The 23,319-nt window shown below is 39.7% G+C and overlaps 1 protein-coding gene and 1 long non-coding RNA gene across 3 annotated transcripts in view; one reads left to right on the top strand and one right to left on the bottom strand.

Annotated features, from left to right (window-relative positions):
- Positions 1-441: 441 nt before the first annotated feature.
- On the bottom strand, positions 442-17,049 carry LOC145523993 (uncharacterized). The gene is made up of 2 exons (XR_014067009.1): positions 16,918-17,049; positions 442-1,410 (listed from the first exon to the last, which is right to left on the bottom strand). It is a non-coding gene; the product is annotated as an uncharacterized LOC145523993 (long non-coding RNA).
- Positions 17,050-17,215: 166 nt separating this feature from the next.
- Positions 17,216-23,319, top strand: part of MASP1 (MBL associated serine protease 1) — a 49,394-nt gene continuing 43,290 nt past the window's right edge. For both annotated transcript variants that reach the window (XR_014067007.1, XM_081535320.1), the window contains exons 1-2: positions 17,216-17,278; positions 22,946-23,177. Coding sequence is in view for 1 of the 2 variants with exons in the window: in XM_081535320.1 (XP_081391446.1) it covers positions 17,274-17,278; positions 22,946-23,177 (237 nt within the window). In the remaining variant the exon portion in view is untranslated. The remainder of the gene's footprint in view (positions 17,279-22,945; positions 23,178-23,319) is intronic.

Here is a 23,319-nt window from a genome sequence, read left to right as displayed (position 1 = left end):
CCTGAAGTAGGTATTATCCCCATTCTGACATAGTGGATGCTCCCCAGTTACGCAGGCACCTGCCCCAGCTGACACCTGATATCAGATCCCGCTCTCTGCACTATCATGACCTCTGGGGCCCTGTACCCCTACAATCCATGAGACTTTGACCAAATCAATTTTTCTGAGTCCCAGTGTCTCCGCCAGTGTTAAAAAAAAAAAAAAAAAAAAAAGAGTCAATATTGAGCGCTTCCAAAAGGATTTTAAGACACAGATAAAACAGCAAGGTGAAACAATGAGGTGAGATGCAGGTAGCTGTGCTGTGTATATCTCAGCCCTCCACCTAATGGTTAGTACCAATGACCCCACCGCTGGCCTCTGACATTCACTTAGAGGCCTTATGTTTGGTTCTGGGCATCACTGGGTTAACATTTCATCTTGTTTTAAATAAAACCATTACTCACCAGTGTAACTAATGTTTTATTATTACTAATTCCAAAACCATTACACCATGGAGCCAGAGTTTAAAAAGAATTTAATTGAAGACCAAAACATGCCCAGTAGCTTTGCCTATTTTGTAAATAATTTCTGTTCCAAATCCTAACTTGGTGCAGCCTTTTTGGTTGTATTTCAGTTTTCAGTGTGTGATATAAAATGTTTTCATAGTATCTCCGTGCAGAATCCTGAAACATTCAGAAAAATATTCATAACAACAATAATTATCCTTCTCACTTTTGTAGCACCAAATGGTAGGCTGAACGACCACTCATGTCTTTTTGTTATAGATGAGGAAACTGGCCCAGGCAAGCAACATGGGATGCTCAGGTTTAGATCTGAATCCATTCATTCAGGTAGCATGTTTGCAGACCCAGCGTTCTTCGTTTTGTCCATGCTACTTCCACAGAACGTTTGAGGAAAGAACATGCTGCCCGACCCAACACTATCAGCGAGGCTGTCTTTTCATCTGAGTGTGTGCAGCCATCCATAGGAAAATGCCTGCTTAGAACCAACACCCATTCCAAACCCCAGCTGCTAATTTTATGGAGCCATTTCTCAGGCTCTGGGAATGACTTTGGGTGGCTTTGGTCAATAAGCTATGTCCTGGAACTTTGTTGGTTGTGTTCTCTGTAAGTGTCTCTGGGGAGCTGTATGGTTTCACAGGGTCCCAGGAGTTTCCTGTTAAGACCATTGTCCTGGAAAAAGTCTGGAATGACTCCCAAGTGACTTAAGTTTTTTTTTCTCAGGACTATAAGCATGAGGCATTTCCTGGAGTGTGTACTCATATGTCCTCTATTTTCTTGATAGACAGCAGAATCTTGTCTATCTTGTGGTTAAGATTAGAGACTCTGGAGTCGTGTGAATGTCGCTTTGTTGCTTGTTGGATACATGACATTGGAAAACTTAAATTTTTCTGAGCCTCGGTCTCCAAGTCTGTAAAATGCAAATAATAATGATGTTTAACTCAGAAGGTTGTTGGCATAACCTAAGTGCTTGATATATATATACTGTCATTTTAATTATGCCTTTCTTTGCACTCAAAATAATACAGACTCTTTTGCTTCATGAGAATATCTTTTTAAAACAAGAGAAGGGTAAAGACCTTTCCAGATACACTTTAAAGAACTGGAGGATAAATCCGTTAAAAATATGCAATAGAGATATGTTGGGGGAAAAAAAATCAATGAAATCAAACGCAGCCTCTTCAAGGAGGCAATACAGTTGACAAACTTCTATAATAAATGATCAGCACAAAAAGAGAGAAGATACAAATTACCAAATTCAGGAATAAAAGAGGTGACATTACTAAAGATTTTATAAGAACAATAAAGCAATACTATGATAAACAATGCCACGCCATTAAGCAGAAACCAACACAACATTGTAAAGTAATTAACTTCCAATTAAAAATAAATTTAAAAAAGACAGAATAGATAAAATGTACAAATTCCTCGAAAAACACTAAAATTTACTCAAGATGAAACAGATAACTTGTACAACCTTTCATCTGTTAAATAAATGGAATTTGTAGTTAAAATTATCTCCCCAAAGAGAAGAAGGGGGGAAACTCAAGCCTATATAACTTCACTGTATTAAGAAATGCTTAAGAAAGAAAGAATGCCAATTCTATGCAAACTCTTCCAGAAAATTGAAGAGAAGGGAATGCTTCTCAACTCATTCTTTGAAGCCAGTTTTTTCCTGATACCAAAATCATATTAAAATGTTACAAGAAAAGTCAGGCCTCAAAACCATATATAAAAAATTATTAACAAAATTTTACAAAATTGAATTCAATAATATACAAAAAGATTAATATATCATAACCAAGTAGAGTTGATGCAAGATTAACTTTCTGGAGAAGTCAAGAAAATAAATCAATGTAATTTATCATATTTTTAACGTGGTAAACTTTTAACACTGACATTTTAAATATTAACAAATGAAAAATCATATGATCATGTCAATAAAAGTAGAAAATGGAATTCCCTGGAGGTACAGTGGTTAGGGCTCTGTGCTTCCACTGCCTGGTCGGAGAACTGAGATTCCACAAGCCGTGTGGCATGGCCAAAATCAATAAGTAAATAAAGGCAGGAAAAAAATAATTGATAAAATCCAACAGCCATTCCTGGTATAAATTCTCAGCAAACTAGGAATAGATGGGAACTTCCTCAATCTGATAAAGGACAACTACAAAAATCCCACAGTTAGCAAATAACTTAATGGCAAAAACTGAATGCTTTCTCCATAAGATCAAGAATAAAACTTTTATGTTCAGTCTTCACTTCTATGCAATATTACACTTTTGGTTCCAGCCAGTGAAACAAAGCAAGGAAAAGAAAAGAAGTAAAACCGTCTTTATTCTTTTGATGATATGATCATCTATGTAAAAAATCTGATGGGATCTTTAAAAAAGCTATTATAACTAAAATGTAAATTCAGTAAGATTGCAGAAGACAGAAAGAAACCACTTATATTTCTGTATTAGAAATGAGCAATCAAATCAAAATAAAAATGTCAAACGCAATTAAATAAAAATTTATGAAAGACCTAGAGATAAATATAACAATAGGTAGATAAGAACTATTCACTAAGAACAACAAATCATTACTGAGAGAAATTTTAAAGAATTTTGTAAGTGAAGAGATATACGGTGTTCACTTAAGAATACTGAATGTTCTTAATATGAACACTTAATTATTCTTAAGATGTCAATTCTTCCCCAAACTGATGTATAGATTCAACAAAATTCCAATCAAAATCACAGCAGGCTTTCTGGTAGGAATTAACAAACTCTTTCTAAAACAACTTTGAAAAAGAACAACGCAGGAGAGCTAACACTACATATTTCTAGATTTTTCTAAAGCTACAGTAATTAAGACAATGTGGTACTGGCATAAAGATCCACAAATAGATGAACAGAACAGATTGAGAAACCAGATACAAATCCACACTTAAGGACAACTGACAAAGGTGTAAAAGCAAATCAGTGGAGAAAAGATAATCCTTTTAACAAGTGATGCTGAAACAATTGGATATCTAAATGCTAAAAAATGAGCTTCAATTGTGCAATATACAAAAATCAGCTCCATATGGATCATAGACCAAAATGTAAATCAAAGTATCATAGACCTAATGTGAATCTAAATCTAAAAATTTTGGAAGAAAATACAGGGAATAAAAAAAGAAAATATGGGAAAAACTATTGTGACCTTAGTGTTATAGAGTGAACATTTGTATCCCCCAAAATTTGTATGTTGAAGCCCTATGTCTCAATGAGATAGTGGAGGTGGAAACTGTGAAGTAATTAAGCTTGGAGGAGATCATAAGTGTGGTGCCCATGATTAGATTAGCGTCCTTATAAAAAAAGACACCCTCTCTTTCTATCATGTGAGGACACCACAAGAAGGCAGTCCGCAAACCAGGAAAAGGGCTCTCGCCAGAAACCCAACTTGTGGCACCTTGCTTTTGGGCTTCCCAGCCTCCAAAACTGAAAAATAAATGTCAAAAATAAATGTCTGTTGTTTAAACCCCCAGTACATGGTATTTTATTATTATGAATATTTGGGTTAAGCAAAGATTTTCTTGATACAACACCAAAAGCATGGTCTGTAGAAGAAAAAATTTGATCTTGTACTTTATCAAAATTTAAAACTTTTCCTCTGCAAAAAACATTAAAGTAATTAAAAGACAAGCCGTGGACGAGGGAGAAATATTTGCACATTATGCATCTGATATACAGTGGTGTGCTTAGACTCTTCATCATGTCGGACTCTTTATGACCCCATGGACTGTAGCCAGCCAGGCTCCTCTGTCCATGGGATTCTCCAGGCAAGAATACTGGGGTGGGTTGCCATTTCCTCCTCCAGGGGATCTTCCTGACACAGGGAGCAAACCCATGGCTCTTGTGTCTCCTGCATTGGCAGGCAAATTCTTTGCCACTAGTGCCACCTAGGAAGTCCCATATACAGTGGACTCATATATAAATAAATCAATAATTAGAAAAAAACCACAATTTAAAAACAGGCAAAAGGTTTGAACAATTTACCAAAAATGATACATGAATGAAAACACTTAAAAATGCTCAAAATCATTAATCATTGCTGCTGCTGCTGCTAAGTCGCTTCAGTCATGTCCGACTCTGTGTGACCCCATAGATGGCAGCCCACCAGGCTCCGCCGTCCCTGGGATTATCCAGGCAAGAGTACTGGAGTGGGGTGCCATTGCCTTCTCCGCATTAATCATTAGGGGAATGCAAAGTAAAATCCTCAAATTAAATGAGATACCTCTACCTGTATATGATAATGGTAAAGTTTTTCAAAAATCGAACTTACCAAGTTTGGGCAAAAGTACGGCACAACTGGAATGCTCATCCACTATTGGTGGTAATGCAAAATTGTACAGCCACTTTGGAGAAGTGTTTGGTAGTGTATTAAAACATTAGACATACACCTATAATCTGATCTAGCCATCCCACTCCTAGAGATGGACCAAATAAAAACGGTAGCATCTTTCCAAATAAAGACACATACGTGAATGTTCACAGAATCTTTATTTGTAACAGCTGAAACCTGGTAATAATCCAGGTGTCCATGAACAGATGAATAAGCAAATCATTGCATATGAACTAATTACGTGTGTAACAACATGAGGGAATCTCAAAATAATTATGCTAAGTGAGAGAAGCCAGACAAAAATGAGTATATGCTGTATGATTCCATTGGCTTAAATCTCTAGAAAGTGCAAATGAATCTGTAGTGACAGAAAGATAATCAATTCTTTGCTAAGGAAGCAGGAGCAAAGTTGAGTGGGTAATTCTGAGTAAGAACATTTCCTTTTCTCTGTTTCCTATTCTCTAACAATACCTCATTGTGAAGGTTGAAGTAAATAATGCATATCACACCTGGAATGGCGCTAAGTCTCAGTAATATTTCTCATTCTGCGTAATCCCTTCATCACTGAGTCTTATTTCAATTTTTGCCGTTACTGTAGCTCTTGTTTTTCTTTCAGCTTGTTGAAATCCTACTCATCTTTTCAGGCCCATCCTGAAGGCCACTTTCTTTGTATGGTTATCATGGTCCTTACTCTTATTTCTAATTATATTAATAACAATTACTATTGGTTGAATCTCTACCAAAAGGGCCAGGAGTTTTTCAGGCGATCTATAAACATTACCAAGGATTGGCTTCCCTCATAGCTCAGTTGGTAAAGAGTTCACCTGCAATGCAGGAGACCCAGGTTCGATTCCTGGGTCAGGAAGATCCTCTGGAGAAGGGATAGGCTACCCACTCCAGTATTCTGGCCTGGAGAATTCCATATGAGTCGGACACCACTGTGCGACTTTCACTTTCACTTCACCAAGGATTAACCACCAGTCCTATAAATATCTAGATGTGGGAAAATCTTATACTTTTCTCCAGAGAAGATCGACTTTCCTTAGAATCCCAAAGGTATCACTCATTCAAAAGATTTTAAGAACAACTGTGTCCTTGAAACAAGATGTAAAAAAATGTGCTATCATTTCTCCCATCTTGTGGGGAAAAACGGAACAACTCAGGCCCAGAGAGTTACCACAGCTTACCCAAATACCCTCACTGTCCTGATGAGTGTTGAGTATCATGTTCTATTCAACTATCAGGGTCTGCTGGCATGTCTGCAGAAGAGTCACGCTTGTTCACAGTCCTATATGGGTAAAGACACAGATAGAGCTCTGTGCCCCTTCCTGCTTCAGCCCCTTCATCTGGGGCCCGAAAATATTTTGAAGCCCACCATTTTGTTTTGTTTTTTTTTGAAGCCCACCGTTTTAAAATCATTACCTGAGGGGTGGCCGGCTTTCTTGCAATGCTTTTTTTGTGAAATACTGTTGGTCTTAAAATCCTACTTGTAAAAAGTCATTATGGTTCAGGTTCACTGTTTTGTGACAACTGAACGTTTAAATTAGCACTGCGGTTTGGCCAGAGAATGCTGATGGCCCCAAGGCCCATGTGCTCCAAATGCCCCTGGGCTTCAGCCAAGCTGTGCTCCAGGCTGGGTCTGGCCAGGAGGTCTTTTCAGCTCTTTTCCAAACAGCTTTAGTTCCGTTTAGTTCCACCAGGCTTCCCTGGTGGCGCAGATGGTAAAGCATCTGCCTGCAATATGGGAGATCTGGGTTCGATCCCTGGGTCAGGAAGATCCTCTGGAGAAGGAAATGGTAACCCACTCCAGTACTCTTGCATGGAAAATCCTATGGATGGAGGAGCCTGGTCAGCTACAGTCCATGGGGTCGCAAAGAGTCGGACACGACTGAGCGACTTCACTTTCCTTTCCTTTCCTTAGTTTCATTAAATTTCCCCTAGCCTGGGAGTGGCTGAGAAGCAGGCAGCCTGGGTTTGTTAGGTATTGTAGTTCCTGATTATCCTCCAATCTGTTGCAAACTCATTACTGCTATCAAATATGAATTTAAAAACAAAACAAACACTATCTGATCATGTCATTCTCCATTTAAAAACCTTGCCTTTCTCTGGCCTAAAATGTCAGTGTTCCTCAACCCTTTCAAGATTTTGGATAGGATCAAGTCTGGGAGCTATGGCAGAAATATGAATTTTTCAAGCTCCCCACATGACTCTCTCATTTATCCAGAGTTGAGAAGATCCCCAGCCTGCCTAGTAGGTTTTCTGCATCTAGTGTGGCATGCAAGTCCCCTTACACCCTGACCCCCCGCTCACGCCCTGCCACTCTTCGCCCATCTCAGTAAGTGGCAACAACACAATCTTGAGTCAGAATTCTGGGAGTTGTCTTTGCTGTCTTCCTCTCCCTCAGTTCCTCACTCTTAATTTACAGCCAGGTTCAGGCTTTTCTGAAAGACAAAATGTATTTTGTCTTTATCCTCTGGGTTCCATGTTCACCACCACCAGTCTGATCCATCTAGGCATTCTCTCTCCTAATCTGGGCTTTATTCACAAAAATATAAATAAATAAACTAACGTTATATTTTAGTGTTGCATTGCTACAAAAATAACTGGATTCTTTATTATATATCCATTATTATTTTATTTTTTAATTCTGATTTTAAAAGAAATTAAAACATCTTCACAGGCCCCAGGCTCTGTGCCCAAGAGTGCCTAATGGTCCCAAGTACTGCAACAGACTCCAAACTGGCTTCCAAATCCATTTTCCTCACAATACCCAGAGTCCTCTTTTACCCTTAAAATCCCCTGCTTAAACAGCCCTGATCAGTCACTAAAAGTTTTGCTTATTATAAATATGAATAAAGCCTCTCACCACATCCTCCACACAAGTAACTAGTTGTTTGTGATTTATTTCCTTCCATTTTTTTCAGTTATGTATGGAAAATATATGCAAGATATCTATGATATGAGCAAAATATGTATTGTGTGTTGAACCTATTGCTTTTTCATTAAATAGTATCCTAATGCACATACCATTCTTCAACCTGCCCATTTCACCTAACAGTAAATCTTAGAGATAGATCCAGATTGATGCATATATCAATAGATCTTTCATATCCCTTCTTATTGTTGCTTTGTGTTCCATAGTATGACTTTATCATATTTAGCCATTACTTCACTGAAGCCCGTTTTTCACCTTGACAAATAATGCTATGATAAATATGTTTGCAAATGGAAGTTTCTCTAAGACAGATATCTTGAGGTAAGATTATTGGTTTGTAGGATATGCCTATTTTTATTTTGTTAATATCCCCAGATTGTATTCCAAGTAGCCAGGCCACTTTATGTTCTGACAAGCATGATACGCGTGTACTTGAAAGTGTTGAAAGTGTTAGTCGTTCAGTCATGTCCAATTCTTTGCGATCCCATGGACTACACAGTCCATGGAATTCTCCAGGCAAGAATACTGGAGTCAGTTGCCATTTCCTACTCCAGGGGATCTTCCCAAACCAGGGATCGAACCCGGGTCTCCTGCACTGCAGGCGGATTCTTTACCGTCTGAGACACCAAAGTTCTAGTGTGCTTATTTCTCCACAATTTCACCAACGCTAACCAGCTCCAACATCCTCCAGTAACTCTTTCTGAAAGGGCCTGCAAATGGTAGGCTTTTTAGAGTCTGAAAATGTCTTCATTATTTCAGCTTCACTTACATAATCCTTCAGCTAGTAAAAAAATGATAAATTTAAAGGTATTTTCTTTTTTCACATTTGGACTTTCTCTATTTCCGTTTTGTTTCCAGGTGGCTGGTGAAAATGTCTGAATGATAATCTAATTTCATTTTTTCTCTTAAAAATTGGTAATTTTAAGATTCTTATTTTATTCTTAATACATTGACCTTTCATGACAAGGAATCTAAGTCTAATTTTATGTAAACATCTCACTTGGGCCTTGGTAGATCTTTTCAGTCTTAGAATTCTTGTCTTTCCTCAATTCTGGGAAAATTAAGGCCAATATATCATCAAAGATTGTTTCACATTTCCCCTCTTTATTTAATTTTTAAAGAAAATTCTATTAGACATACGTAAGAACTTCAGAATCTATATCCCTTTATTTTTTTCTATACTTCAATTCTCTTTATCTGAGAGAATTCTTCAGCTTGATTTTTCAAATCATTAATTAATTTTTCATTTGTAGCCATTCAGGTATTTATACTTACAGTTGGATCTTATTTTTTAATTTCAATAAACATTTAATAAATGCAAAATTGTTACTTTAATTTCATTAATTCTCCAGTTGCTTCTTTTTTGCATTTCAACCTGTTCTTATTTCAAATCTTTCTCCTTGTCTCATAGATGATATCCCCTCCTTTAACTTTCTGGAGACAGTTTATTTTAAAATCCTGTTCTTGTGGTTCTATTAACTATTTTCTTTCATGAAATCTTTTCCTTATTGAGTTTAGTATCACTTTTCCATATACAGGCTTTGAAAAATATTTGTTGACTCTTGTTTGGCAGTTTTTCTGTGGTGGTGATTCTCACTCCTTTCCCAGTGACTTCACATAGTCTTGTCAGCCCCGGCATGACTATGAAGACCTCCCACGTGGTCAGCATGGGTTCCCACTGTGGGAAACTCACTGCCATAACTTCTCATCTACCACCCTCCTTTTATGGACTTTTCCACTTCCTCATTCATAGGTCATTCCTTTTCCTGATTCAGAGTGCAGCTGTTCACTTATTAACCTCATTTCTATATCTTTATTATTTCTATGAACTGGGTTATAAAAATGGGGAGTTTCCACATGTGTGATGTTCAAGTAGGGTAGTCCATCATTGAGAAATCACCTGCTCTTCACTAGCAAACTTATACTCATCCTATTGAGTTTAAATAACAGTTCATCATGACTTTGCTGACCACTTTGCATAAATTAAGCCCTTCTATTAGCCTTTCTCATAGTTCTCTTTCTCTGTAGCATTCATCATAATTTATGATTATAGACTTAATGGTGTGTTTACCTGTCCTGATATCTTTCTAAAAATTTATTTAGACATCTATGCATTCAATAAGCATTTATTGAGTTGAAAGTACAAAGGATATTGTTCAGACCCTCAAATTATTGTGATGAAAGAACGACACAAGTCAACAAATTTGACACATGCAATTTAAAGTATAATTTAAGTATAAGGAACAAAGGTAGTGTTTACTTCCATGTTGAATGATTGGGAAAAATTTTCCAGAGAAGCTAATGTTTAAGAAAGATTTCAAATGATAAATAAGAGGAAGTTCTGTAGACAAATGAGGAAGAAAATACCATTAAAGACCAAAAGAACCAAGTATGTAAGTGCCTACAGACATGAGAGAGCATGATAAAATCTGGAATATGAAACTAGTTTGGTACCAGTTCTAGACATTGAAGTGTGATGTGTAGGCGTGCTGGTTCTGGGGGAGAATACAGAGGTGAAAGAGTAATCCCATATAAGAGTATTGTGTCAGTCAGAATAGGCTAAATTATCTACAGTAACAGACAATACCAAGAGCTCAGTGGCTTCACACAACAGTTTCTTTCTCACTTAGGCAAAGTCTGCCGTGGATCCAGGCCATTCTCCAGGCAGCTGTCCTCCACATGTTGGCTCAACACCGCAGGCTACTTCAGTTTCATGGCAGCATTACACTTTAAGGCTCAAATGCTATTCTAAGGTATTTTTATTTTATTCTCTAGGCAAAGGAAGGATCTGAAAGCTCTAGCAAAGGGAGAGAATAAATGAGACTTGTATACTTATAAGAGTGGTACTAAAGGCAAAGAAACCAATAAGAAGTTATTGAAATAATCCAATGAAAACTAATGAATCATTCCACTGGTGCAAGGGCAATGGGGAATGGATGTTATGCATAATGATGGATTTTAAAGATACTTATATGTAAACAATAGGAGTTATTGATTGATGGTAGATGAGAAGAAAAGGAAAAAATAAGTCAGCGATGACATTCAAATATCTGGCTTGAATTTCTGATTTGATAGTAGTTCATGAACATTGTTCGTATGAGAGAATGAGCAAGTTGGATATAGAAAATGACTTCTGCCTAATGGAACCTTGAGGTGGAAGTGAGAATAGACATTTGATTTGAGCATGAGGAACTATGGGAAGACATTTAGACTCAAGAAGTAGTAGATTTGCTAGTGATCAGTATGTAATGATTTTTAAAACTATAGTGGGATGTATGAGAAATATTTGAGAAGACTGGTTACAATTGAGCTTCTGAGCTTCATGGTTTTAGGAGAGCCATCAAGCCCCTGAAATTATATCCCAAATTTGAACAGTAGTGCCTATTAAATGTTTCTTGGAAAAAAACTAATTCCACAAATGTTTATTAAGGTTCTGTTTCGTGCAAGCCAAAGGCATTATTCTTGGTACTAGGAATAGAGCAGTAAACAAAAAAATACAAAAATACTTGTCCACTTGTAGACAGTGTTATTCTAATGGGGTGGAGAACAAGCAACAAACCCATAAAAAAATAAATACCATCTTAGCTGGTGGCTAGTGCCACAAAGACAAATGAAGCAGGATATGGGGAGAGCAAATGGGGGTGAGAATAGAAGTAATAGAATAAAGTGGCCAGGAAGGACTTCACTAGTAAGGTGACATTTTCAGAAAGAATTGAAGGAGTGAGGGAATGAATTATGTGGGGTTGTTGGGGATATTCCAAACAGAGGGAATCTGGCTTTCATTAGATTCTCAATGATTTACCAGAAATATGAAGAATCATTCCTCTGAAGTAAGAAGAGAGTCAAGAAACTGGTTAAAAAAAAGAAGAAGAAAAAGAATCCACTAAGGAGTGACAGTGATTGGTTGTGGAATTCAGAAAAGATATAAAGCCAAGAGAATCTGATAGACTGGAAATGGAATGGTGTTAGAGGGCTGGCTATCCTGATAAGGTTGAACTCTAGGGTTATTGAAGAAGTCAGACTTAGAAAGACGGGAGACAGCGGTCAGTGAATGGGGTATCACAAGGGTAATATTTCAGACATAGATATGGCTATAAGTAGAGCAGATGGCTATGGTGAAATGGAAGAAACCATCATTCAATGAGATCAAGCAATGAGAGGCCATTGTCACTCAGGATGTCAGGAGGAATTGGGAAGGAGAGGTGAGCATAGTGTCACATGCCTAAGTTATTAATGAAAGGAACAGAGGATCGGATAAAGAAATTGGAAGATGACAGTAGTAGAGATGAGTAGAGTGTGCCAGGACGATAGAAAAGCAGGGGAATTTAGAAGGAGTTTGGAAAAGTAATTGGTCATGAAACAGCACTAGAGAGTTAGGGAGGTGATAATCCTGAATCCACTGACCTTTCACAAGGTCTGACTCCTGCTATTCATTTGCTTCTTAAGGCCTAATTAATCGTGTCCTATGGTTGTATCTTCTTGATCCATGCAGTCTTAGCATCTGAGGAACTTCTCGGGAAGGAGAGACCTAATATGCATGAATAGCAGCTATAATTTGTATCAAACGTATTTAGGTAAGCAAAGGTAAGGCAAGTATAGATGGTGTACTAGCTTCCTAGGGCTGCCATACTGAAATACCACAGACTGGGTCACTCAAGTAAAAGACATTAATTTTCTCACAGTTCTAGAGGCCAGAAGTCTAAGATCAAGGTGTTGGCAGCTTTAGTGTCTTTTGAGAGTCTTTTCCTTGGCTTGCAGATGGCCATCTTTTCCTGCATTCCCTCATGGTCTCCCTACTGTCTGTGTTGTCTGTATCCTAAACTCTTCTTCTTACATTAATAATTAGATTAGGTCCATTCAGCCCTATTTTAACTTAATCACTTCTTTAAAGCTCCTATCTTCAAATATGTTCATATTTTGAGATACTGGAAGTTAAGGCTTCAATATATGAATTTGGGGAGGAAATAATTCAGCCCATAACAGATGGTCAATGTTTCACGTACCTAACCCTAGGATACATCACCCCTCCTAGGACTGCCAGAACAGAAAAAAAAAAAGGAAATATCCCCAGGCCCACCTTCCGCCTCACTTCTTGCTACACAAGGAAAACAAACTTTGTTTCAGCACTAGTCAAGGTTTCTCTTATCACCTACCAAACAAAACCTTAACTGACCCAGTATTTATTAATTCTGTGTATGTGGTGCTTGAAATTAGCTTGACACTGTGGTGGTTTGGGCTTACGCTTTGGGAGAACTTCTATTAGACAGTCTGTATTAGTTTGCCAGAGCTGCTATGACAAAGGATCAGCGACTAGGTAGCTTAAACAGCAAAAATATATTTTCTCACAGTTTGGGAGACTAGAAGTTCAAACTCAAGGTGTTGGCAGGTATTTTAAGGAAGTTCAAGATCAAGGTTGTTCTTCTGAGACCTCTCTCCTTGGCTCACAGATGGCTGTCTCTTCACCCCATCTTTCCTCTGTGTTATCTGTATCTGAATCTCCTCCTCTTATAAGGATACCAGTCATACTGGATTAGAGCCCACCCTAACAACCTGTAGTTTAATCACCTCTCTAAAGATCCTGTCTCCAAACACATTCTGAGATACTGGGGGTTACGGCTTCAGCATATGAATTTTGGAGGAGCACATTTCAGCCCATAATAGAGCCTACTTTATTTTTTGCATATAAATATTTTTCCCTCTCCTAATACCTTGCAGTCACATGACAGCATGGCTCATGAATGCTCAAAGTCCACAGGAAGGATCAGGGGCCTACAGATGAGGGGAAAGAGAGCTAGATTTAGGGTCCAAGAGTCCAAGCCTCTAGATGTTGATGATCCTCTTGTTGGCATACTTAGTCTCTCTGAACCTCAGAGTCTTCATCTGGAAACACGTGACAACATTACATATGATGATGTATATGAAGGTATCTGGCAGATACTAAGAATATCACATCAAATCTAAGATGTCATTAATTATGACACACCATTATATGTACCCAAAACGGGACACTTGTGCATGGGAGCTTTTAAAATTATAGATTCAAGAGCCCCTCCCAAGCTTCATTTAATTTGAATCTTTTGAGATGAAGCTCAGGCGCTGTTATTTTTTTAATTTCCCATATTATTCTGATGACCTGATAGGTTCTAAAGTCAGGGTTTCCAGTATTCTGTCAGTCAGTGTATTGAATAACCCAAAATTTAATTCTAAGGTGTAGTCTTTGGGGCCATTTATCATTTTTTAGATATTCTATAGGAAGCCTGGATTCACACTTGGCCAATAAAAATTCTTTGCCCAAATAGTTTACATTTTCCAATGCATTCATGGAATTCCAGAAAGTCTGTGCTCAAGAGTTGTATATAATAAACACTTTGGTAGAACATGTAAATGAAGCCCTGTTCTAGTTGTAGGAATGCTGTAGTATTTACTCTCTTAGTAGTAGGTTTCTGATCCATTTCCCTTACTATAAACGGGACGTTGAGCCAACATCCATCATTCTACACTTTTATGATTCTAACCGACAAACTGTTAGTTTCCTATATGTAAGTATGTTAACCTTTTCATCAACATTTTTTAAAACAAGTTGAATATTCTTAGAAATTATCTTTCTGAATACCTATGATTGAATCCTGAGTGATCTAATGACATTATGACCACAGATAAAAGCAAGTGTCAAGATTAGAAGGCCACTCTGGGCTCTTTGACTTTTAACAGATTATTAGCAATTCACCTCACCACCCCCACTGCAATTTCATAGTCCTCACACTCACATATATATATGCTCCATGCTCCCAATGGATTCCTATCCCTTGAGTTTATAGTAGAGCAAACTGATGTCCCTCCTTCCCCTCCTGCAGCAGAGAAAGTAGATGACTTGCCCAAGGTCACATATGAGTTACCCATGTTTGAGTCTATTCCTAGACCACTGTCTTTTCCATTCCTCCCACTCTTCATGATTTATTCATGTTGCTCCAGGACGTTCTTATCAAAAGATCAGGACGGTATCATCAGTACAGCCCCACACAATGGGAAATTGCCCTGAATCCAGGCCAGATCAGTCCGGAGCCACACAGTTTTCATGCAGATTCCATCTGAGCCTTGGCTAACTCCCAAGGAAGCACATATCATCTCTGCTGTGTATTGGCAGAACTTTGGCTCGGAACATATTTCAAATGCCTCCCATTGAGCGTTGGCAGCCTTAAAAAAACATAGTCAGGAAATTATTCTGGGAGGCTCAGTGGCTCTGTGACACTTTACAAGGAGAAGCTGATGGCTTTCCCTCCCAAACTCTCCCCTCTCTGCCCAGAATAAATGACTGCATTTCCCTGGATGTGCCCTAAATCAGGAGAGGACCAGCTCATCTGCAGTACTAATGGAGGGAACGTCTTTAGTGGGCAGGGCCCTCTGCATGGCGCAGGGTGCTTCGTGCCAAGTTCTTCCTCTCTTGGTTTTAAAATGCTTGTATATTCCAAGAGAAATGCAGTCCATGTGTTTCTGATTCATTTACACTTAAATCATTAAAATGTTGTGTGAGAGTTATTTGATGTCTGAGGAGCCTGTGAGTCTTCTTAATGGGACTTTTAAAGGGTTTTTTTTTTCTCTCTTGCCTAAACCAGAAAGCAGTATTTTGCTAAAACAGTGCCTAGGTTCAAACATTTCCTCATCGCATATACTTGCACACACAGTATCAAACACAGCTTCTTAATAATGCCCAGCTTAGCGAAGTTGACCTTTAAAGGTGATAAAACAGAGAAACTGGAGAAAAATGGAACATGGAGAACTTCAGCAAGATTCAAGGCACTGTTCCCCAAAATGTGCCAAAGCAGTGTTATCAGAGTGTGGAGAATGCGTGTGTTTGTCGCCTTGCTTGGAATGGGTGGGAGCCATCTCTTGAGTACACTGAACAGCTAAAAAAGCATAAGGATAATTTCCTTTGTGTCTCATAGCAAACCCCATTTTCCAGATGAGGAAACAGGATCAGAGATGTTAACTACTGAGTCCAAAGTACACAGTTCGCTCGAACAGAAAGGAAAGATTATAGCTAACTCTGACTCCAATTGCTCTTTTCAAAAAACGCCTCAAATTGAGTTTCTCTGTGAATGTGGTATGTATCTGTAATGACGTATGCACTATAATATGTTAGTGAGAAGCAGCACAACATAGTGGATACCAGCTCAGATTTTTCCCCATCACTTTCTAGCTGTGTGATCTTGGGTAACTTACTTAAACTCTCTGAGCAGTTTCTTCATCTGGAAGCAGGAATAATAGTACTACTCAGCTCTGCAAATGTAAAGACAATCAAAAGCAGTTAACCCATTACTAGAACAGTACCTGACACATAGTGCTCAGTAAATGTTAACTGTTAGCTGTGACAGCAGTAGGAGTAACAAGAGGCTGGATAATCTAGGCAAGTTATGGACCTCTCTTGCCTCAGTTTTCTTGTCTGTAAAAGGAGTACAATAGTGTGCTCTCTCAAGTTTGTAGAAGTAATTGAGATGACGTTTGCACCTAGCCCTGTGCCTAACACAGAAAAGGTTCTCAATGAACTGTACTTTTTATAACCAGACATCCCTCTCCTTGTTCAGGACTGGTGGTCATTGTTGTGGAGAAAGGAATTTCCTTATTCAGCTCGGCTGAGATCTGGTGCTGCTTTTCTTCACAGTCCCTAGGTCTAGCCACGTACACAGGCCCAGGTCTCTTCACACCCATGGGGTGTGAGGCTCTCTGGCTGCGGTGGGTCCTCCCCAGGCGGTATCAGGCCCCTGAACAGTCTGAGTTGGTAAAAAGCTCAAGCCTCACTTTCAAGTGGTGAGCCAGCTGAAGGACTGGCTGCTAGCTCACAAGCCCAGCCAGCTGCTCGGTTCACCAAAAAGCCTGTGGTTGTTTGCAGACAGACAAGCTTTGGGATTTTGGATCTTTTTTCTTGCCTAGTGTAGATATTAGAATTGCCTTCTTAGTATTGTCCTTAGTTAACTGATGTCCTTTTGCCAGTGTCCTGAAGACGAGCAGAGAATTATAGCCATCTGGCAAGGGAGACTGGGGAGAGCTGACATTGTCCCTCTCCACTGTCTACACACACACACAAGCACGCACACACACATGCGGTGATACAAATACCTATTCGAGCTGCTCAGTGATTCTCTCCCGGGAACTGGAAGCAGCCGTACAGGATGAAGGAGGGAACTGGAGGAGGAGATCTTGTAAGGAAGAAGACAGATTCTGTTCTGTCAGGTTCCTCTGAGTGTGTGTAAGAGCAAGTCAGAGGAGAGAGAGAGGAGAAGGCAGAGGGAGAGAGGGGGAGAGGGGATCTGTTGCAGGCAGGGGAAGGCGTGACCTGAATGGAGAATGCCAGCCAATTCCAGAGTCACACAGGGACCTCAGAACAAAGATAAGGCTGATACCACACTGGGGACGAGCTCGCGGACGAGTCAGGCCAAGGGGACCAGGCAGCCAGGAGCACTCAAGGCAGAAAAATGAGGTGAGTGCCAGGGCAGAAGTGGGCACGGGGTGGGCGGGGGCGTGGGGGGCAGCTTTCAGGGACCAGATGCCAAGTAGCTCTGGAAGGTCTGACCTTGTCTCTGGGCAGACTCACCTGCATGTCCTATGGCTGGTGCAGGGGCTCCTCATCAGTTCTTGGGGCTCTGAGAAGGGAGCCAGGCCTTGCCTGGGACTCCAGAGACTTGCAACTTGAAACGGAAGGCTGTGGCTGTGTGCAAATGCCGCCGGTGCTGCTGGAGCTCAGATTTCTCCTCTGCCAACGCAGGGTGCTGCCTACCAGCCAAAGCGACTTTTCTCCTGTTGCCCACAAGGTTGAGTTGTTGTTTTCCTCCTTTGAAAAGAACACTGGTTTCTCTCTTCCAACACTCTGTGAGTTAAATATGTGTTTGTGTGTTTATTTGTTCTGACCGGAAAAGAAACCAGATTCCCATTGCTCAGCTCTGTGGCTTCTTAAACCTTCAGAAGTTTGCTAGTTTAAACCTCAGTTTAGAAAAGTAAAAACCTGTCCACATTTTACAGTCCCCTATAAATTTCTGCATTTCTCACTGAAATCAGAGGCCACCAGTAGCATGAATCAGGCTATGAATCGCACCAAATGACTCTTAAAGGGATATTTCAAATTAAAAAAAAAAAAAAGTCTTCCCGATTCTGAACCTAGGATTTTAAATTGCAATTGTTTCCAAGCTCTTCAATATTTCCAATGTCTCAGCCTATACTTAGTTACTAGCTGCTTGTTACCAGACATTTCTTGTAAGTTTTCCTCTCCAAGTGTCAAAATCCAGCCACCATAATTATTTTTACTATTTATAAGTGCTAATACTGTTAAAAATACAAAAAAGAAAAAACAAACACTCCAGAGATGTGTTAAGTCTCTGAACACCTCTTTTTCCCGTTAATTTTATTTTCAATTGGAAAAGGGTATCTATTTGTTTCTCTTCTGCAGTCACCTAGCAACTTTTCAGGGTCTGGGGCCAATGAGGGGCTTCAGGCTGTGTTAACTCTTTGAACTCAGATTACCTGTGGTTTAGAGAGAATCATGTCTTTAAGGTTAATCCAATCACTCCGTTTCTTTTTAAATCCATTGTAATGTTAAACCTGCTGTCTAACTTCATTTTCCTTTCTCCTGAAAGAGATGAGATTTAGGCCCATCTACATGGAATGACAATTTGATTCATCTGTCCAGTATTCAAGCCTTCACCCTACCACCCAGGACCCCAGCCATACCAAACTATAGGGCAGATGATCAGTTCTGTCTTAGCAATTGTTCATCCCTTAACTCTTATTTCCCCTATTTCTAGAGCAGTGGTCCCCAGTCTTTTTGGTACCAGGGACCGCTTTCATGTAAGAAGAATTTCCAGGGATGGGGGGAAGGAGGGAGGGGTTCAGGCAGTAATGCAAGCTACGGGGAGCAACAGATGAAGCTTTACTCACTGGTCCGCTGCTCACCTCCAGCTGCACAGCCCGGTTCCTAACAGGCGGCAGACTGGTACCCATCCTCGGCCGGCCTAGGGGTTGGGGACCACTGTTCTACAAAACTCGATCATTCAAGCTTGCTCAAACATCACCTCCTCTTCCCTGTTCAGCTTCCCCAGAGTCAGAATCTTATCCTTTGTGCTTTGTTTGTCTTTGGGAGTTATCTCTCTTAATATTATCATGTCGAAATGTCCACCTCCTCCTCCAAGACTGAATGTTCCTTAAGGAATAGGATCTGTGGCTTGTTCACCTTTGTATGCCTAGTACCCAGCATAATGTCTGTTTCATACATACAATCATTTCATCACATACAAGCAATACTGGCTGAATTGAATTCAGTTGTTCAATAGCAAAACTTCTCCTGGAAAAGTGCTCCACTATAAGTCTCTAAAAGGTCTTGCCTCATACAGACACAATACTTGAGAGTTTGAAAGCACTTGTATAGTCACTGTCGCATCTGGTCTTCAGATTTTGGATGAGGTAAGAGTTTATGGAGACATGAGGATAAAAGAGTTAAGCAACTTGTCCAAAGCCACACTGATGATCTTGAAAAAGCCCAGACCCAAATTTGGATCTTTGGACTCCAAGTTTAGGATTTCTTTCTATAATACTGTGCCAGACTCTCAACCAAGTATATTATTCTACATCAGCAGCTCTCAACCCTAGCTGCACATTAGAACAATCTATAGTACTTTTTTAAAAATACCAATGACCAGGCCTCACTCCAGACCAATTAAACTAAGATCTGTTGGGGAGGGACTTTTTTATTAGTATTTTTTTTTTAATTTTCACATAGAGCTATGGGTTTTTTAAATTATTTTTCACAGGATTAATTGCTTTGGCCAGATGCCTGGGCATGATATGGGCACGGACCCAGCTTCCTCTGTGAGCTTTTGTTATTGCTGTTTTCTGTGGAAGCTAACTCACCATATGGCATTGGGCATGACATGTCACCTCTTGGGGTACCCTTTTTGTCCTCTGTCAAGTAAGATTGTCAAAGAGATCTACACAGGCCTTTTCAACTCTTCTATCCCAAAACAGTCTTGGTGTTGCGTAGGCTGAAGTGAGGAGTGAATGGAAAGGATAGAAAGTGCTACTCATTCCACAACCATGGCTATATGCCGGCATTTTTTATGCATTCCCCAGAGCCTGCTCCTACAGTAGGGCTTATGAAATCCCGGCTTTATATATTACTTGTGACATTTCAAGCAAATGTAACTAAACTTTTTGATTAGTCGGAGAATAGATAGCAGGTGTCAGAATTTGTACAGCCGGTGCCTGGTGGATAAGAAGCCAAAAACACTCAGAGAGCGTGATGGGAAATGGAAGCCGCCACTTACATTCTTTGATTTGCAGCCCCGCAAGCAAGCAAGAGAGCATATGCTCAGGCTTATTATGTGAAAAGAGAGATTTGTTTCATATGTTTGAAACTGTTTTGAAATGCAAACAAAATAGAACAGAGTGCTTCACAGGCCTTCCTCCTACGCTGACCAGTTGCCTACTACACGTGGTCTGAGGCCTCTGAGGAGAGATGGAGCCATCTGCCTGGGCCAGCCCATGACAGAACCAGCAGCAGGAAGCTCAGGTTCTCCTCCATGTGCTGTGAAAAAAGCAGAAGTGGAGAAAGCTGACCTTTCAGCCTTGCATAATCCGGGTGTTGCTATTGCAGGGAAGTCCAATTTGGGAGCCAAAGCTCATTCCTAACCCCTGCTTTTCGGGAAGCAGCCTGATGGGGTAATAGTAACTAATGTTTGACTAGGGCTGGATAGCTGACAAAGGACTTACTCTCCAATCCTCCTTTACTGGACAGCAGCCTCGGGGCATGTCATTACTATCGACACCTAATGAATGAAGAAGTTGAGAGGGAGACCTTACATGACTCCCCCTAGATGGGTTAGATGAATGAAGTCAAAATCTGGATTGGAATCCAGCTCTTCCAACCCAAGACCAGTGCCCTCCCCTCCTCAAGAGGCACTTAACCAGAATTTCCAGTGCAGGTTGGAAATATCAGTATATTTCCTCATTTCAAAGTGGTGCTGCCAGACCCCTGAAAGCCAGAGTTTTCAGACTTACATCTCCTACTACTTCATCAGAGAGCTTAGACCCATGCCTGCCTTGGAGGCCCTTCCTCCACAGATTGGTTCATAAAAATATTAACCCTGGCAATTGGATGAAAACATTTTGTTTCCTTAGTTGCATCTCACGTGTTGCTATTGTACGGGCCTTGGAAAAAATTTACCTCTATTTTTCTTAATTGAAAAAATAGCACAAGGTCCTTCTAGACACATCTGAACATTTTACATACACAAAAGTAAAATTGAAAGCACTCATTTTTATTGAGTGTAATTTTATATTACCACTTCAGAGATAACCACTGTTAATACCCCAGTGATACCCTTCTAGGATTTTTTGTACTTATGTATTTACCTTTTATGTAAATATTATATAAGACAGCTAGAAAATCTCATTGCAGTTATCTCATTGTGTTTATACACTCAAAAATTCATATATATGCATATAGATACATACATGCATCTTTTTTACTGAGCAGGGCCGGGTAGGTTGGGAAAAACAACTTTCTGATTAGCCAAATTCTAACTATTAATGTTAAAATGCTGGTATAATTCCCCAGAACTTACTTTTTAGACTATATATTAATAAGACTCTGGCCCCACATTCATGCTTTAGCTCATTCATTCATTCGTCATCTATTATATACCAGGCTTTAAATTGGGTCCTTTACATACATCATCCTTAATATTCATGTGAGTTCTGTAAATTAGAGACATAATCTTCACTTTACACTTGAGGAAACCTGAACTCAGAGACTAATTCCCCAAGATTTCACAGCCAGTAAGGAAGTGAACTGGGATTTGAACCCAAATACACCTAACTTCAGGGCTGTGCCTAAAGCATTGCTCTAATTGGAGCTGCAATCTGGAGTGAAGGATATTGCGTGGTATCCTGGGAAGCTTTGAGCTGGATAGTGGAGGATAAATGAGATGACCAGGTGAGGAATGAGTGGGGCATGTGTGATGAAGTTGAGGCCCAGATGGGTGTGGCATGCTTCCAGAATGATGTGCCTCAGGCTGGTATGAGATGAAGCTGGACAGGCAAATCAGCGCTAGATCAAAAAGGGCTCATCAGCCACCCCAGTAGCAGATGCTTTGTCCTGCAGGCACAGCGAAGCCACATGGACACATCTGTGTTTTAGAAAATCAAATTTAGCAGAAGATTGCTAAATGGTATGAAATGGGGCCAAGAAAATCAGTTAAGATTCAGTAGCAATGAGATAAGAACATTTAAATTAATTGACTGAGGAGAAACAGAGGGGTTTCCAAAACATAGGAATCAGAATAAATAAGATTTAGGGGAGAAATTGACGAGCTAGGTTTGGGATGTTTGAGTTCAAGGTCCTTGAGTCTTGCAGGGGAACAATCTACTGGATGCCTTGGTTGTACTGTACATTAACCATTAGGTTTTTGACAAGCCTTGGACATTCTGCTTCATTATTGCATCAGCTACTTGGGTGCGTTCTGTAAGTTTTAGTTAAATTTCCCAGGCCCCTTATGCAACTCTTAACAGTCTATTATCTTGGATTCCTACAACTGGAAATAGATTGTAAGTTTTTGATCCTTTTATAAGAACACTTGTCAAAGGAGGGGGGGCGGAACTTGATTTGGTCATTTCTTCTTAATTCAAAATTTTATATTTCTTGATTAATTTTGTTAAATTTGTTTAAGGTACCACAGATTCCATCATTGAGTACAAGCCTTATCTCAATATTTCCATGTTACTATTACTTACTTTTTAGAAAACTGAATCAAGAGTTTATGATTCTTAAATTAAGCTGAGCTGAAAAAATATCAGCTTTTACCTAACTATGAAATTTATATTTTAAACCAAAAATCAGTATGTCTCAGAGTCCCAGATATGATATTTTCTGGGAAAATTTAATACTATTATTGAATCTTTAAAAGAGCACAACTGGGAGAAACCTTAGAAATCAAGTTACTATCCTCCAGTATTATACAGTGGATAAGCAAGGCCCATAAGGGAAAAAATAATTGCAGCAGGTTAGCGATATGCTGGGAACTTGGTCTCCTGGCTGTTGATTTAGTTAAATGACAAGGACCGTTATCTGAGGGTGAGTGAATCCATTCATGTCTTTCAGGTGGCTCCTTCTCTCTCATGCCCTGTGCTTCTCCTTGTTGAAGGCCTCAGCCCACATTGTGGAGCTTAACAATATGTTTGGTCAGATCCAGTCTCCTGGCTATCCGGACTCCTACCCAAGTGATTCAGAGGTGACTTGGAATATCACTGTCCCAGAGGGATTTCGAATCAAGCTTTACTTCATGCACTTCAACTTGGAATCCTCCTACCTTTGTGAATACGACTATGTGAAGGTGAGATCCTGATGTTCCCGCACCGTGGCAGGTTCTCTGCTGGAGAATCTGCTGGGAGTTAGAGGAACCTAGATGAATTAGATGCTGTGTTTGCCCCCCAGGCTGGCAGTCCAGTGAGGGAGACATACAATATCCTAACATG

Source organism: Giraffa tippelskirchi, chromosome 2, assembly GCF_054371585.1.
Source record: "Giraffa tippelskirchi isolate mGirTip1 chromosome 2, T2T-mGirTip1v1.2.pri, whole genome shotgun sequence".
NCBI classification, from domain to species: domain Eukaryota; kingdom Metazoa; phylum Chordata; class Mammalia; order Artiodactyla; family Giraffidae; genus Giraffa; species Giraffa tippelskirchi.
Note: the sequence above shows the minus strand (reverse complement) of the source record. Positions and strands in the feature narration are given on the sequence as shown.